The following is a 16,510-nucleotide window of genomic DNA, read 5'->3' as shown; positions in this document are numbered from 1 at the left end:
ACATCTGTTCCATGGGGACAACTAGGAATCCAAAAGTATCAGATGAGGCCCGGAATACCCACTATTTTGCCACCCTCAGCATAGTCAGCCCTTCAGCCTGACATCAACCACTTGCCTGTAATTGGTCCCTTAAAAGACCCATCTTTAAGAGGCTCAGGGGAGGAGGTGTTTAAATCCTGCTTGCAGTCTCCAACTATGCTGTATTGTGTGTGCGCGCGCGCACACACACACACACACACACACACACACACAGGAAAAAAATAGAACAAGACAAAAAAAAATTACCAAGAGTACTTGAAGTCAGCCTGAGCTATATAGCAAGACCCTACCTCAACAAAGAAAAACCAAGCCAGACGCAGTGAGTTCACATCTGTAACCCAGCACTCGGGAGGCTGAGGCTGGAGAACTGCTATGAATTTAAGGACAGCCAGGGCTACACTGCAAAACTGCCTCAAAACAAAAGATCCAAACAAAAATGTAATTAATATGAAATAGGTTCAAATATAATAAAAGCAATGAAAAGCAAACAAAAATCACTCTCTGTTGCTAAAATTCCTTCTTAGGGGTAGAGGTAAGTAATACCTAATCCTCCTGTAAGGTCCCAAGAACAAACAAATGTACTAGTCCATCAGAGTTCACTCTAGGGAACCCACGAGTATATAATGGGCTTCTTTACAGAGAGTGGGTGAGGGGTTACTTACTGGAATGAGGGTGCCTCCCAAAAAAATGTCTTTACCCAGCAGGGATGATAACTTTCCCATAGATGGTAGTCTTCCTCCCCTAGTCTTGCCTGGCCTATATACTCTAGGGCCTAGAATATACATATTGAGAGAGAAAGAACAGTATATAATATATAGAGAATATATATTATATATACTCATATATATACATGCATACATACATAATAGAGAACAATGGTTTTCAACCTTCCTAATGCTACAATCCTTTAATACAGTTCCTTATGTTGTGGTAACCCCCAACCACAAAATTATTTTCTTGTTACTTCATAACTATAATTTTACTGTTATGAATCACAATTATCTGATATTCAGTGTATCTGACATGTGACTCCTATGGGGGTGGAGATGCACAGGTTCAGAACCTAGAGTCTAGGCCCTCCCCAAGACCACCTGCAATTAGAATAGCGTTGCATACAACAGGTGGTAGAGAGCCAGGGGGTGTAAACGGTCAACAAGCCCAGCTGGGATAACCCTTTGCAAGTGTACACAGCTGAACTTCCCAGATGGTGGCTGTTCAGCTCAGAGGAAAACCCTGTGCGGCACTCTCCTTATACTAAAGACATGATACCAAGCCTCAGTGTCTCTATCTGTAAAACGGAGATGACAGATGAACCCATCAACTGCTGTGTAGGTAAAACGGGACCTTTGTAAAGAACATGACCCTGCATGACAGTTACCGGGAAGATACTAGCTGTTCAAATAACAAACTAAAACATAACAAACTAAAACACACTTAAGGAGAAAAGACACCTTCTTTAAATAGCAATATAAGTAGAAAGTAGCTCAGACACATCTGCATGGTTTAGATTGATATCTGAACTTCCAGCCATTCCTTATCACAAGTGCATGAAGCCAAATGGCAGACAAAAAAAAAAAAAAAAAAAAAAAAAAGACAGCTCTAAGAACACTTCATCTGAGACCTTCTGTTGGTAGCACACAGAGGTGCCAGCAGTATACACAATGCCTTCATGGTGGTCTGATATTGAACCATCAAAATCTCCAGCTTCTATGCTTACCAAGGTGTGGGTCCAGGAGGTGAGGCTGCTCCTGGTATTTGTCCATAATTACTAAAAGGAAAGTAACATAAAAATCAAATCAGATGGCCTTATAGACTGTCCTGTTGCCTCAGTAACTCATGAGACAGTTCCCTTCTTCCTTGCCTTTGTAACTCCCAAAGATACACCTGGCCTCTTCTTGCTGTCAGATGCTATAAAGCTGTCCAACACCTGTCAGGTTCCTGAGGACCAAAGTGACCACACCCTCCTCTTAGAGCCTCTTCTCACACATCTTCTGATACCCTAACTGGTTTTCTTCCCCACCCCTTTCCTCGATCTCCACAACTCCACCCCCCCCCTTAGACACCCTTCCACATCTTCAATGCTCCCCTGCTAAGTGTAGTGCCCTCCAGCAGACAAAGGAGATGCAGGCCTGGCACTCCCGGTAAGCCAAGACCAGGTGGGAATACTTAGATTAATAGAAAAATGTGTTAACGGTTAAGTCAGAGCTAGCCGATAAGAAACGCTAGTAACTGGCCAGCTGCTCCTAACACCCTCCCATCCCACCAATCTTCAAAACAATGATTGCACAACCACCCTAACCCTGGCCACCTGCTTTCCACCCCTAACAGCAACTTAATCTGCTTCTCCTCAATCCAGTGATTTCTTCGCCTCTGCAATTCTCACCGCAGCTCCGCTACGCCCACCACCCTGCATTTTTCCCTAAAGCTAGAGCCCCACCACTTGGAACCAAGAAGGACATTGTGGAGAGAAGTTTCTTAGCTGAAGAATCCAAAAAGATGATTCTGCTCAAGTGCAAAATTTTAATTACCAAAGGGTTCTTTTGGACACTGCCCTACTGTGCTTTCTCTTCCTATGATAAAACTGACAAAATCAACTTGAGAAAGAACTGTTTAATTTGGCTTACACAGCCAGTCATTGAGGGGAGTTAAGGAATGAATTTAAGCAGGAACTATAGGAGTGTTGGGTTCAAGTTCAGCTATTTTTCTTACCCAGCTCAGACTCACAGGCCCGGGGATGGTACAGCCCACATTGGGCCGGACCCTCCTTCATCTGCATTGACATGCCTACCAGTCAATGTGTTGGTGGCAATAACGAGATTTCTTGCGAGGCATGTCTGGGTTTGTCAAGTTGACCAAAGCTATGACAGACATATTCATTATAAACGACTGTAAAAGCCTACCCAAACGTGGAGAATTTAGAACCACCACAGGAATCTAATGGCACTGTCCACCCTCCTGCCCTGCCTGCAGCCAAGACACTAGTTAAACCTGGCGCTCTGAGGTTGAAGAGCCAACCGCCTCATAGCGGAGCCCCAAAGGAGGAGCACACGCCCCAAGCCAGACCGCCCCTCTTCGCTTGCCACGAGCGCTCGTAGAAGGCAGCTTTGCTCTCGGCATCCTGCTCGTCCCCTCCCTATTCACAGAGAAGCCCCCGGGTGTGCTCTGCTAGTTCCTGGGCACCCCAGGGCAGGCAAGGGGTAGGGCTCCCCAGATCCCTTCCTCCCAGCTGCAAACACTGCTGAAGAGCAACTCGGGGGCCCCGCCCGCACCGCGGAATCGCTCCTCCGCCACCTCCCGGGCCGCGCGCTCGCCGTGCACCGCGGGCAGGCTGCCGAGCAGCGCGCGGGTCTCCGCACTCTCGCCGAACGCTTCCAGGGCGGCGGCGCTGGAAAGCGCGTCATCCTCCATCTCCTCCTCGGCGGCGCTCGCGGCCGGCTCATCGTTCAGGACCATCCCGCCAGCGGCTTCCGTCAGAACCATACCGGCAACTGGGAGAGAAAGGAGGAGCCCCCGAGAGCCGCCAGCCCCGCCCCGAGACCTTCGACCCTCCCTCCCCCCCCGCTACAGGGCGCGCTAGCCGACAAAACAGCTCGCGCGAAGTCGGCTCAGTGCGCACCGGGATAATGAAGTCTCAACCGGGAGTGGGTGGAGCCCGGCAGGGGCGGGGCCATGGAGAGTGTGGCCCGAGGAGTGGGCAGGTCCTGAGTTGAACGAGGAAAGGATTTGGATGGTTGGAGGCGGAGCTGGCGGTGGAGTGGTTAGGAGGTTAAGGAAGGGACTGAATTTAAGATTGGGGCAGGACCGGGGAGTTTTGAGCTAGTGTGGACAGTGCAGGAAAACTAAGTAGAAAGGACCGACGTGGGGGGAGAAGGTCTGAACGCAGGGGAGGGGTGGGGGTGAGAATGGGGTGACGGTGTGCTCTAAGCGTGTGAGAGGAAATGGGGGTTTTGGAGGATGAAGGCTTCTGAGGTGACCTCTTAAATCATCGGGACCATGCTGGCCACGCAAGGCAGCCCAGACAAAAGGTGCGGGCTGCACATTGCTGGACCCGAGCTCACCAGCATAACACACATCACTGGAAAGTGTGGTGCTGTAACGAAGAGATAGCTTAGTGGGTAAAGTCTCCTGCACTAAGTCTCAGGACTTGAGTGTATAACAGAGCCCCAGACTTCTGTAGATCCACCACACACACACACACACACACACACACACACACACACACACACACTTTAGCACAACTGATTCCATGATGCAAGTACCATTCAGGCTATAAAACTCAGCGTGTAGACAGCAGCCACCAACTGAACTGAAAACAAATACCTAATCCATCAAAATCCACAGTTCCAGGAAAGTCTCTAAATGTACTAATCTTGCTTTTTGGCTTCAATGTATTGTAGCTCCACTTCTGACTAACTGTCCTTCTTAACTGAAATATGTCAACACAGGATATGGTTTTTGTGCTTAAAATCTCACCCTGAGAAAGCCCCAATGCTATGCTGGGATCCCAAACACACACTATAGTAACTGCCTAGCTAATAAAGACTTTCTGTTGGCTTAAATCGATGTCAGAGCAGTCTTCTCAGATACGTTAAGGATAACCAACAAGCTTGGTTCCCACCCAGTGGAAGAAGAGAACCACAAGGTGTACACTAACCTGTACACACAAACATTTGATCATGCATTCACACAAAATGTCTTTAAAAAAAAGGGGGGGAGGTGCTGGAGAGGGTCTGGTGGCAATTGCAACTGAATGAACAGAGCCATGTGTTATAATTTTAAAAACACCAAGAAGAGAAGTCACGCCGCACAACAGGACTCACATAGGAGGTTTATTGGAAGAGGCGAGAAAGGGGGGGGGGCAAAGAGGAGGGCAGAGTTGTGGAAGAGAAAGAGGAAGAGAGGGAGGGAGGGAAAGATGGGAGGTGGGCACCTTTTAAAAGGGAGCTATTGAGTGTTCACAGGTGGTGCTCTCAGTGGCTGCAGCTGAGGGCGTACCCTGTCAGGACCCCAAGGATAGGCCAGTGCAGATGCCTGAATACTAACACCATGGGAGAGTGGCCCTTCCTTCCCTACCCAACTGTGGTACTTGGGGCTGCACTGCTGAGGTGGGAACTTGCATGAACAGTGATGCTTTGGTGTTAGTATCAGCCTGAGCTCCCTCAAGTGCCAGCACTGCCACAGCCTCACAGCCTCCTGATGAACTTGTCGGAGGCAAACTCAAAATTAGTTCAGTGAGGGGCCCAATGTGACTTGTTGTTCGATCCCAACCCTCTGCTACCTGAGCAGCTTCCTCATCATTCCCAGTGATGGGCTTCTGTACTCCCTCCCAAAGTGGTTCCAATGGTTTAGGTAGTTAAAGAGCTGGTAGAGCATCAGGCGCTTGTCAAACCCTGGAGCCTTTGGGATCTTCCGGTGGTAGGCAGTGAAGAAGGATCTGGGGAACCCCCCAAACATCAATGCAATTGCCAGTTCAAACTCAGAATGGCCATAGAAGGAAGCTGGATCATAAATAATGGGTCCCTGGTCATCCTCAGCCACATTTCCAGACCAGAGGTCTCCATGGAGCAGGGCAGGGACAATCTCTATACCAGAAAACAGATCTGGGATCTTCACCTAAAAGGAAAATTATTACATGGGCTTTGTGTGGTGGTGATGGTGCACATTTTTAATTCCAGCACTCAGAAGACAGAGGCAGGTAGAGCTCTGTGAGTTCAATGCCGGCCTAATCCACAGAGTGAGTTCCAGGACAGCCAGGGCTACACAAAGAAACTTTGTCTTGAAAAATAAAACAAAAAAAGAGACCCATGGGCTCATATTCAGAGCTTGGAAATAGGGCAGAGAGTCATGAATTCATCCAGAGTCCAACCAAATAATCTGTCAAGTCTAGTAAAAAGGCTTACCTGATTCCAGAATGCAACTTTGCCTGGCTTTTCTGGACACTGCCAGGCGAGTCCAAAAAGCTTTATGAAGAAATCTCGGAGGTTGGTTCTATGCTATAGAATATATGAACTAGTCTGGTACCTACCCTCTGAACTGTGTTTTTTATTTTATTGGACATATGCACCTGCACCCTTCTGTTAAGTAACATTTATTTGATGTATGTTCACCCTAGACCAGAGGTTCTCAATCTTCCTAATGCTTCAACCCTTTTAAAACAGTTCCTCATGTTATAGTGACTGCTGACCATAAAATTACTTTGTTGCTACGGTAATTTTACTACTGTTATAAATTGTAAATACCTGATACACAGGATATGTGACATGTGACTCCTATGAAAGGGTCATTTGATTCCCAGGGGTCATGACCCACAGATTGAGAACCATTGCCCTAGACTGATAGATGAATTGTATTTCTAATATTTTGGAGTTATATTTTGAAACAAGTCATGCAGGAACACACGTCTTCACTAAGGGTGGCACATAGGGTCTTTGGCAGAAAAATATATGAGGTTAAGAGTGGGCAAATTGCCAGGCGTTGGTGGCACGCCTTTAGTCCCAGCACTCGGGAGGCAGAGGCAGGTGATCTCTGTGAGTTCATGGCCAGCCTGGTCTAAAGAGCTAGTTCCAGGACAGGCTCCAAAGCAATGCAAAGAAACCTGTCTGAGGGGTGGGGGGGGAGAGTAGGCAAATGAAATGAGTAAAGTCTGTGAGCCAGGGGTCTGCCCCATCCCTCCCCCCACCTACAAGGTAAGAAAGTGGTAGCTACAACTTGACCATCCCATTCTAGCATCAATGTTCCCTACTCTAACTCAGTCTGAAGAAGATGCTACATCCATGTGGTAGACCCTTAAGAGACAGCCTCTTCCAAGAGAAGTGTGTGCCCACCTGTAGTCTCGACCATAGTTCTTGTGTCTCCCGGTCAGCATAGTCTTTTTCAATGAGGCTCAGCTGTGCTTGGAGCCGGTGTTGAGTGAAAAAGGTTGGCCAATCATCCTGCCATTCATTCACCTGAGCAACAAGAGGAGAGGCAGGTACAGTACTGTGACTACGGTACATGCGATTACAGGTACACGACGCTGTGCTCAGCATTGTTACAATAGTGCTAGGGATCTGATCCCAAGCCCTCATGCCTATATGACAAGTACTTGATCAACTGAACCATCTCCCCAGCCCCTAAAAAGAGGTATGGGGGGGGGGGCAAGGACTGAATCTTGAAGTCACTATGTAGCCAAGGATACCTATTAATTTCTAATTCTTCTGCCTCCACCTCCCAAAGTTCTGGAATTACAGGCAAATACTATATCTGGCTCAACTTAAAATAATAATAATAATAAGAAGAAGAAGAAGAAGAAGAAGAAGAAGAAGAAGAAGTTGTTACTTTTGCCAGGCATAGTGATGCACACCTGTAACTTCAGCACTTGGGAGGCTCACATAGAAAGATCATGGCAAGCTCAAAGCTAGCCTGGTCTACATTTCAACATCCAAGCCAGATGGGATTATATAGTGAGACCCTGTCTCAAAAAGGGAAAGAAGAGAAAGCCAAAGAAAAATACAGTTAGCAAATGTGCATGGACACACATGCTTCATTCACATCATCAATCACAATAGAAATACAAGATGGAAGGCCTCTCAGAGTGAACACTTTCCTCCAGCTGGGACAGCTTCAACTAAAAACAACTTCAGAAATGATCCAGTATAGATAAGAGTAGAAAACAAAACTGGAACTCTTATATGAGTTGATGGGAATATAAACTGGTACAACCTCTTTGGAAGCATGGGCAGTGCTTTTTATTGTTAATTTTTTTTAAATGTTCTGTGTATGTATCTCTGTGAGAGTATGCCATGGGTGTGCGGGTACCTGCAAAAGCCCAAAGGAGGGCATCAGATCCCCTGAAGCTGAAGCAACTGGTGGCTGTGAACCAAACCCAGGTCCTCCGCAAGAGTAGTATTTGCTCTTAGCCAATTCTCAGCCCCATGTGACAGTTTCATAAAACATAAGTAAGAACCTACCATGCAACCCAGGCTTTCCTGCCTTGGGTATCATGTACTCACCCAAGACAAAGTACTTGTACACAATGGCTTGTACACAAAGGTTCATAGCAGCTTTATTTGCAGAAACACGCTAGAACAACCCAGACATCCATCAACAGATGAATGGTTTATCCATACGTGGAATCAACTTTTGACACATGTGACATGGATGGATTTCATGCACAAACATCAAAAGGCTTGACACGGACACGTATCAAAGTGATTGTATGAAGCAAAAATATGTCAGATTGGGAAAAAAGTGAAGAGGGACATACTGTATGATTGATTATATTTATATAAAACTTCACAAAACACAACCAAGTCTGCAGTGACAGGGATGGGTTACACGAAGAGGTTGTGAAGGATGTGAGGATCAGTATACTCATTTTTACCTGCAGTGAGCAATTTGTGACTGGCTGTACACCTGAAATAGGTACAATTTGTATCACCTAGGCTTCCATGGAGATAGATATGAGCTAATGTTATTCCAAGAGCTTTTAGGGTGCACTCTGTGCCTGGCAAGCAGCCTATATAGTCCTGGTCATCCTCCTCATAGAGTCCTTCTTGGGTGCATCAGTCATTTAGCCTAGGGTTTACCCCCTAGTGCCAGGTGTACTTCAAGAGACCCCTTCCATCCCCTCCCACCCCAGCGGGCAAGCTCCCAAGGACTGAGGTCTACCATCACAGCAACCCACCATTCCATATTTACCTGTCAAGGCTCCCAGTGCCTGGGGACTCTCCTCTTGCCAGAAGATAAGACACAATTTCTTTTTGGGAACAGAGGGCTGGCAATGGCAAGTTCAGTCTTGCCACTTAGATGAAAGGGCCATGATCCTTAAAGCCACAGAAAGATGTGACCTTCCTACTGAGCTACTAAAGGCAGGTGCCACCTGAGCATAAAGACTGAGAAGGGCAGCACTGTGGTTAGAGCCCATCTCTGAGGCCAGACTGTATGTCAAGTCCTGGTTCCTCCATTCAGTATCTGCATGGTCTCTGGGAATGTTACTTAGTCTCGGTAGTCTATCAGTTTCTTTTACTCTAAGATGGATCAGTGATATCATCTAGTTCATTATCAATTGTGGCAACTGGTAAGCTGAGCCAGACAAAATGTCTGGAATGCTGCTAGGTTCTTAGCAGGGAATGCAACCCATAAATTCCCAGGCCAAATGGACTAGTGGTTCCAATGGAACTGACTGCTCTAGGGTCTAAGAAGCCCACTGCCAGTAGTTTCCCACCATAACTACAACATCTCTCAAGGGCCCACCCAGTCAAGCTAAGGAGTAGGATGCCTAGGAGCTTGGGGCTGGCTGGAGGCACTACATGAATAACAATATTGTTGTTACTCATAGTAGGTGGGCTTGGACTCCAATGCCTGTCTGACAAGACCATAGTTGCCTCATGATCCCAGAGTCTGAAGGGAACTCGGAGACCCTCTGTCTCTCTGATTGACCACGTCCATTATAATCTGCTATATCCATAAGACCCAGAGACTATTTCATCTCTCAACTCATGAACATTTGGGGAAACACTGCTTCATCAGACAAGTCTTTGGAGACCCAGAACCACAATAAGCCCTTAAACTCAACATGTAAATCAAGACAACAGCCCATGCATGTCTGTGATAACAGAGGCCATGCCAGTCCCTAGATCCAGCCAGGTTGTATGACACCAGGAAAGTCAGATTTGGCTGAGATTGGAGAGTCTTGACAAACCTTCTGTGTGCAGTTGTTGGGACCTATATTCACGGCTGCCTATTGGGTGGGATCTTGCCACAAGTCATCTCCAACTAAGAGACTCACCTCAAACCCATGCCAGGGGGAGCTTGACTATTGTCTACAGTCGCCCAATTAGTCAGAGGAGGCTTCAAGGAAGAAAAAAATTTGAAAATGTTGGTCCTTCAAGCAGTAACAGGCTTAAACTAGAATGGCTCTTATACAAGAGGTATTCTGTCCTTAATAAAGCAAAATGTAGTCTAATAATGGCTTCTCTGTAGGGCATGTAGACCACCCAGGAGATAAGCCTAAGATTCAAGGGTCCACAATGTTATTCAGCCATCATAATAAAGAATGGATACTGGAGGCCTGGCTCAGCTGATAACAGAACTTGCTGCTCTCCCAAAGGACCATAGTTTGATTCACATCGTCCACATCAGATGGTTCACAACAACTTACAACTCCAGTTCCGAGTGATCAGATGCCATCCTCTGGCCTCCCCAGGTACCTGTATGTGTGGCATACATTCTCTCGCTCACACACACCACATAAATAAAAAGAAATCTTTTAAAAATAAATGAAACCAGGCATGATGGCTCACATCTATAGTAACAGTAATTGAGAGACTATATCAGGAAAATTGTGAGTTCCAGTCCAAAATATGACCCAACTACAGTGGTATTTTGTTTATAATCTAACAAATAAAGCTTGCCTGAACATCAGAGGAAAAAATTAGCCACTCTAGCTAGCCATAGAGGCCAGGCAGTGGTGGCACACACCTTTAACCCCAGCACTCAGGAGACAGAAGCAGACAGATCTCTGTTAGTTCAAGGTCACCCTGGTCTACACAAGATTGAATATGTCTAAATGAGACACAGAGCTCACACAAAGGTAATCTCAGCACTTGGGATCCCATGCCGTTAATCCCAGAAATAGAGGAATATAAGGTGGGAGGAGACAGGAGGGCAGGACAGTCTGAGGTTTGGATTGCCCTTTTAGTTTGAGCATTGGTAGTGGTGAGAACTCTCTAGTGGCTGGATGCTTTGCTTCTCTGATCTTCAGGTTTAACCCCAATATCTGCCTCTGGGTTTTTATGATTAATACCAACTAGAATGCGTGCTACATCCAACCATACAGTGAAACATGACACCCTCACACATGCTACGTGTAGGTTAACCTTGAAAACACTGGTAAGTGAAAAAAAGCTGGACATAGGTCACATGCTATAAAATGTTACAAACATAAAATGTCTAGAATGGCAAAACCATAGAGTTGGACAGATTTGTGATAGCCTGAGCTAAGGGAAGGAATTGCTATTGGGTAATGAAAATATTCTGGAATGAGACATGATAATAAATCTATTGCCATATCAACTGAACACACCCGACCTCATCTGACCTCAGAGGCTAAGCAATATGGCCTCGTCAGAACTTGGATATAACATTGTGTTAACATTGTGATTGTACTAGAAGCCATTGAATGATGCACTTTAAAATGGAGAGTTTTAGCTGGATGTAGTGGACACAGGCAGATCTCTGTGACTTTGAGGCCAACCTGGTCTTCAGAGCAAGTCCCAGGACAGCCAGGGCTGTCATACAGGCAAACCCTGTCTTGAAAGCCCAAAAAAACAAACAAACAAACAAAAACAAACACAGTTTTGTGTTGCACAGATTACATCTCAATTGTATTTCAACAAATGACAATAATTTTAACAGCCCTGGAAAAGGACCTGAATGATAAAGGGCTTGATCTTTAGCCTTGCCCAGTCTACCCTCTTCAGACTCTTAAACTAGTCGGGTACCCTCTTACAACATGTCATTTGCATCACGGTTGCCCAAACCTGGAATGCCAATCAGTTGCCTGCAGTGTCTACTACCTCCAAGATTGGACTTCCTATCTGCTTTCCATCAGAGCTGTCACCCACCGCCTGCACTCTGCCTTCAGAAATAATGGTTGAGTGTTCTGGTGTCTGGAGACCTGGCACTGTTACACACAAGGGGTCAGTGGGCAGCACTGGCACTTTAGGGAAGCCTTTCAGCCAGGCACTGGAGCCTTAGGAATGATCATCACCAAGAAGGGATGCTCTCACTCAGACACTCACCTGTGGGATGAAGCCGCAGCATGTCACTGTGTTGAAGCCAAACTTGGTCACACCCTGGGGCTCAGGGCCCTCAGCCCCACAGCCTGTCAACAGAAATCTTGGTCTCATTAAGCTACTCATTTTTTGTGGGAACCAGACCTCAGGAGAATGGTTCAAACACTCACTACACACGGAAGTGACCAGCCAGCACATAGATTTGCCAGGACTTTCCTACCCTAGACCAATGGACAGACTTCGGACCTGGTTGGCCATAAGTCAATTCCACTCATTTACCGGCCTCATTAAAATTACTTAATCATCTCATTTTCACAGTGTACTAGGGGCTGGAGAGATGACCCCAAAGTTAAGAGCACTTGCTGCTCTTCCCAGCACCCAGGCTAAACAATGTACAGCTACCTGCAACTCTCCCTCCAGAGGATCAGATGTCTAACCGCAGCAAGTACCTGTACATATGCCCCCCCAACACACACACACACACACACACACACACACACGAATAAAAAAGAGTTGTTTGATGAACTGTGAAGGCAGATGGTATACCACTCAACCCATTACTGAAATGCTAGCAAGAAACACCACAAATACCATCTAAAGTAGCTGATGGATTAGGCCCAAGTTTTTTTTTTGTTTTTTGTTTTTTTTTTGTTTTTTTTTTTAGTTTTTTGATTTTTTTATGATGCACTGAACTTACCCACTGTGTTCTCCCGGGCCTTGGCCTTCTCCCTGAGCTTCTGGTTGTAAAGGTGCAAATCTGCCATCTGGTCCCCAAGCTTTGATGCCTGACTAAAGAAAGAAGAAAAGTAGCAGTTAAAATGGCAAATGAGTGATGGGCTTAGTGTGTCCTGCTTTGAGAAATGTTAACCCTTTCTAAAACAAAAGGTACCACCGTAAGAGCTATTTCTATAGCATCTCAGCAGACACTGGCCTAGCCATCGGGCACAAAGCATCAATCAGTAAGTAAAAAACACTCAGCTCTAAACTTTTAGAAATGTAAATTAAATATAGAGAAGCCCTGGGCCCACAGTCACATGCTGAGACATAAGTTGTGGCAACACCCTGTTGATAAAGTGTTGATGCCTTCTTTTCCAGAGTTTGTCCTTCACACACTTCATACGATGGACATGCATGACTGAAAAAAAATTAAGATGCCAGATAATTGATCAGTTTCTCTCAGCCCAAACTGGATTAACATGCTATATAGCACAAAGCAAGGGACTTATTCGAATACACTTATTTTATGCAGCCTCACTAAAGCTAAACTAACCAAATAAAAACAAAACAGCAGTTATCTTTGTCTTAAGAAAGAATGGCCTCACCCTCCCTGGGGAGCAGAAAGGGGATGAGATGGGAGTTGATGGTGGAGGACAGGGGAGAAGGGGGGATGAGGGAACTGGGACTGACATGTAAAACAAGCTTGTTCCAAATTTAAAATTTAAAAAATTATCAAAAACAAACAAACAAAAAAGAATAGATTGAAAATGGGGGCTTGAGAGATGGCTCAGCAGTTAAGAGTACCTTCTGCTCTTCCAGAGGAACTTTGTTCAATTCCCAGCACCCACATGATGGCTCATACCTTCTGTAACTCCAGGTTGAGGGGATCCAACCCCCTTCTGGCCTCTGAGGGCAGTACACAAATATGGTGCACAGACATATATGCAGACAAAACACCAAAACACGTAAAATAAGTTTTTTTTTTTAAAAAAAAAATAATTAATAGAGAAAGACAAGCCGCTTTGTTATTCTTATGAAAGTTGAAGACTTAATAGGAGTTTCACTTTCAAGATCTCAGGTCCAATGAAAGAAAACGAAATAAATAAAGGATGGACTCCAGGGACTGTAGCTGAAGAGATGGCTAATCAGTTCAGAGCACTTGAATCAGCCCCAGGTTCCTGGGGAAACCTTGCATGGATCCCCTGGCAGGCGAGGGTGACCAAGGCAGAGGGACAAACATGCCAAGCAGACAGAGCTTAACTGAGAAGTTTTATTAGAAAGAGAAAGGAGGGGGAAGGAAAGAGAAAATGGATAAAGAGACACAGAGAGAGGGCAGAAGAGAAGACAGAGACAGGAAAAGTCCTGCCAGCCCCTGGGGAACAGCAGGAAAGAGAGGGAAAGAGAGTGTAAGTGGGCAGGGGCCTTTCTTTTAAAGGGGTCCTTTGCTCCTGTGTGCAGACTACGCAATCATGGGTCCTGTGCTGACCAGAGTACTGCCTGAGTGCATTCTGCCAGGTGACAGGGGCAGGCAGGCAGGCTATCATAATGCCTGATTCCTTAACACCTAGTTCCTACATGGCAGCTGGAGAAATCCAACACCCTTGTCTAGTCTCTGTAGTCACCATTCATGTAGACAGACAGACAGACATTCAGACAGACACACACACACACACACACACACACACACACACACACTTTTAATCCCAGGTCTTGGAAGGCAGAGGCCAGCCTGGTTTACATAGTGAGTTCCAAGGCCAGTCAGAGGTACATAGTGACACCTTTTAAAAAAAAAAAAAACAAGACTCTGGCAACTAGACTGGGTTATGTAAGCTCCGCAGATGCTGTTCCCTGGTGTTCTTTCCTTCTCTTTCTCTCAGGCAATTTCTGTCTCAGCTGAGACTGGTCCCCAGTGTCCCCCTCCCCTTCCTGCCTCTCTTCGCCTGTTTCATCTGTCTTCTCTTGTCTCTGCTTCTCCGTGTCTCGTGCCTGCGTCTGTCTGTCCCTGCCTCATTCTGTGTGCGTGTGTCTCTTTTCTCCCTCTTTGTGCTTAAGTCAGCCTTTCCCTGTCTTTTTTTCTCTTTCTGTCTGTGTGCCTCTGTGTGTGAACGAGGCTCTCACTCACTCACTCTCCCCATGCACACAAATGTACTCACCTGCTCAGGCTCTTCATCTTCAAATATTCCATCACAAAGGCAGCCCCACCTCCTGGCAAATCAATCACCTTCATGGGTTTAGGTACTCGCACCAAACCAGTGCTGTGGAGGGCCTCCAGGCTTGCCATCTCTCCTTCAAACATCTGCCGGGCCTGCATCCAAATGCCAAGAACCCTGTCAGCACTGCAAACCTGGACTTGGACAGGATCCTTGCTAGCCAGTCCTAGGGACTCATGACCCTTGATACAAGCCACAAGACCAAGTGCCTTTAATTACTGAAAAACAACCTCACATCTACCCCTCAAGGCCAGGGTGCAGAAGAGCCGCCTTCAGGTAAGAAGGGGCTAAAAGGATAAGCCTGAGGCCAGAATTCAAGGGGTCTTCGGGAAGACCTAGCAAAGCCTTGCTGTGGAAGGTGCACCGGGCAAAGGCGATGCCAAGGGGTGGTAGTAGGAGGGATAGGCGCAAGTCAAGTGTGAGCTAACAAAAAGTCTGAGGCTGGGCCTGAGTCCTCCATGGTGTTGCTTTCTCTCCAGTCTCTGAGTGGGAACAGGCAGCCTTGGGCATGGTAGAAATTACCTGTGCTCACGTTTGGGTCAGAGAAGGCCAGGGGAGGTCAGTGGGGCCTGGCTCAGTTCTAGCACAGACATACACATGCATATACACAAAATAATTGAATATTTTTAATTACGAAAACAAGACTTGAAGGCAAAACACTTGTTATCACACACAAGAAGGACTCTTCCCTCTTTAATTCAAATTTCCAAGGGGAAAGTCGACAGGTATCCTCAAATTGCCATCCTGCTCATGGGACCAAGAGGCATGTGTTGAGTATCCTGGATAAGATAAGAGGGCATCTGCAAACCCCAGCCATGCTTCCAGGGTAAGCCTACTCCTGACACCATCTCTAATAATATCAAAAGGGCTGCTCTGGGATTCTCTTTACCCACACAGTCAGCGAACCTGCTAGAACCTCGGTCCACAACTGCTCCACAGAGCATAGGACCTCCGGAAACCCCCAGAGCAGGGGGAGCACCGGGCTGTGCCATCAATACCTTGCTCTCGGGGCCTTTAGCTAACAACACTCTCCATCTGTGCTACAGTTTTCCATGCATTTGTTGCTGTTGTTAGTTGTTTTTATTTTGAGTCAGGGTCTCCTCATGTAGTCCAGGCTGGCTTGAAACTCACCATGCTATGCTTATAAATGGGTGACACTATTCCTGGCTCCATACTTTCTTAAACAGGAATATCTTAAGGGTCCTAGTAACATCAGAGCTTGTGAGGAGGATAGTGCTACCCTGACCCTGGGAATCCTGTCTTTCCCCATCTTTTGGGAGAATGCAGGGCCAGACATGGGCAGATGCAGCTTACAACTAAGTCTCATCTCCTCTACTGTCAGTGACAACAGAACTGTAAAGCCCTCGTGTAGGGGACAAAAGCAAGAAAGTGATCTTGCAGCAAAGGAAATCCCCCGATCCCAATAGGAAGCCTGCCTGCAGGTGCTGATTCCTCAGCAGAAGGTAGGGACACCAGGTCTTGTTCCCCCACCGCTTCCCGGACTTCATCCTTGCACACCCCTCGGCGTACCTGCGTCCTGCGGTTGACCTTGACAAACACCGGGCCAGTGTCAGTGTCATAGGCACGGCCTTCGCTGATGCAGCCGGCCCCGGAGCTCCCAAAGGCTCGCAGTGTCTTGGTGCGCAGTTCGGCGCGCAGCAGCTGCTCCATGGAGTCTAGAGAACCAGAATGCCTGGAGATGACACAGAGGAGGGGACCTGAATATCAGCAGGAAACCCGCAGTTCGGGGTGGGGGGTGGGGCGCTG

General features: G+C 46.7%; 2 protein-coding genes across 2 annotated transcripts in view; both read right to left on the bottom strand.

The window, feature by feature from the left end:
• The window catches only part of Tbcd (tubulin folding cofactor D), a 153,977-nt gene extending 150,412 nt beyond the window's left edge, over positions 1–3,565 (bottom strand). Inside the window, exons 1-2 of the mRNA XM_051182690.1 lie at positions 3,309–3,565; positions 1,757–1,807 (exon numbers count right to left, since the gene is read on the bottom strand). Coding sequence (XP_051038647.1) covers positions 1,757–1,807; positions 3,309–3,519 — 262 coding nt within the window. The 5' untranslated portion in view covers positions 3,520–3,565. The remainder of the gene's footprint in view (positions 1–1,756; positions 1,808–3,308) is intronic.
• Positions 3,566–4,889: 1,324 nt separating this feature from the next.
• Positions 4,890–16,493, bottom strand: Fn3k (fructosamine 3 kinase). Its single transcript, XM_051182667.1, has 6 exons — positions 16,274–16,493; positions 14,687–14,838; positions 12,514–12,605; positions 11,823–11,905; positions 6,864–6,986; positions 4,890–5,652 (listed from the first exon to the last, which is right to left on the bottom strand). Exons 1-6 carry the CDS (start codon positions 16,412–16,414, stop codon positions 5,314–5,316), a joined length of 930 nt encoding a protein of 309 aa, XP_051038624.1. The 5' UTR covers positions 16,415–16,493; the 3' UTR covers positions 4,890–5,313.
• Positions 16,494–16,510: the final 17 nt, after the last annotated feature.

Source organism: Phodopus roborovskii, unplaced genomic scaffold, assembly GCF_943737965.1.
Source record: "Phodopus roborovskii unplaced genomic scaffold, PHOROB, whole genome shotgun sequence".
NCBI classification, from domain to species: Eukaryota; Metazoa; Chordata; class Mammalia; order Rodentia; family Cricetidae; genus Phodopus; species Phodopus roborovskii.
The sequence above is the reverse complement of the archived record's forward strand: the minus strand, read 5'-3'. Positions and strand labels throughout refer to the sequence as shown.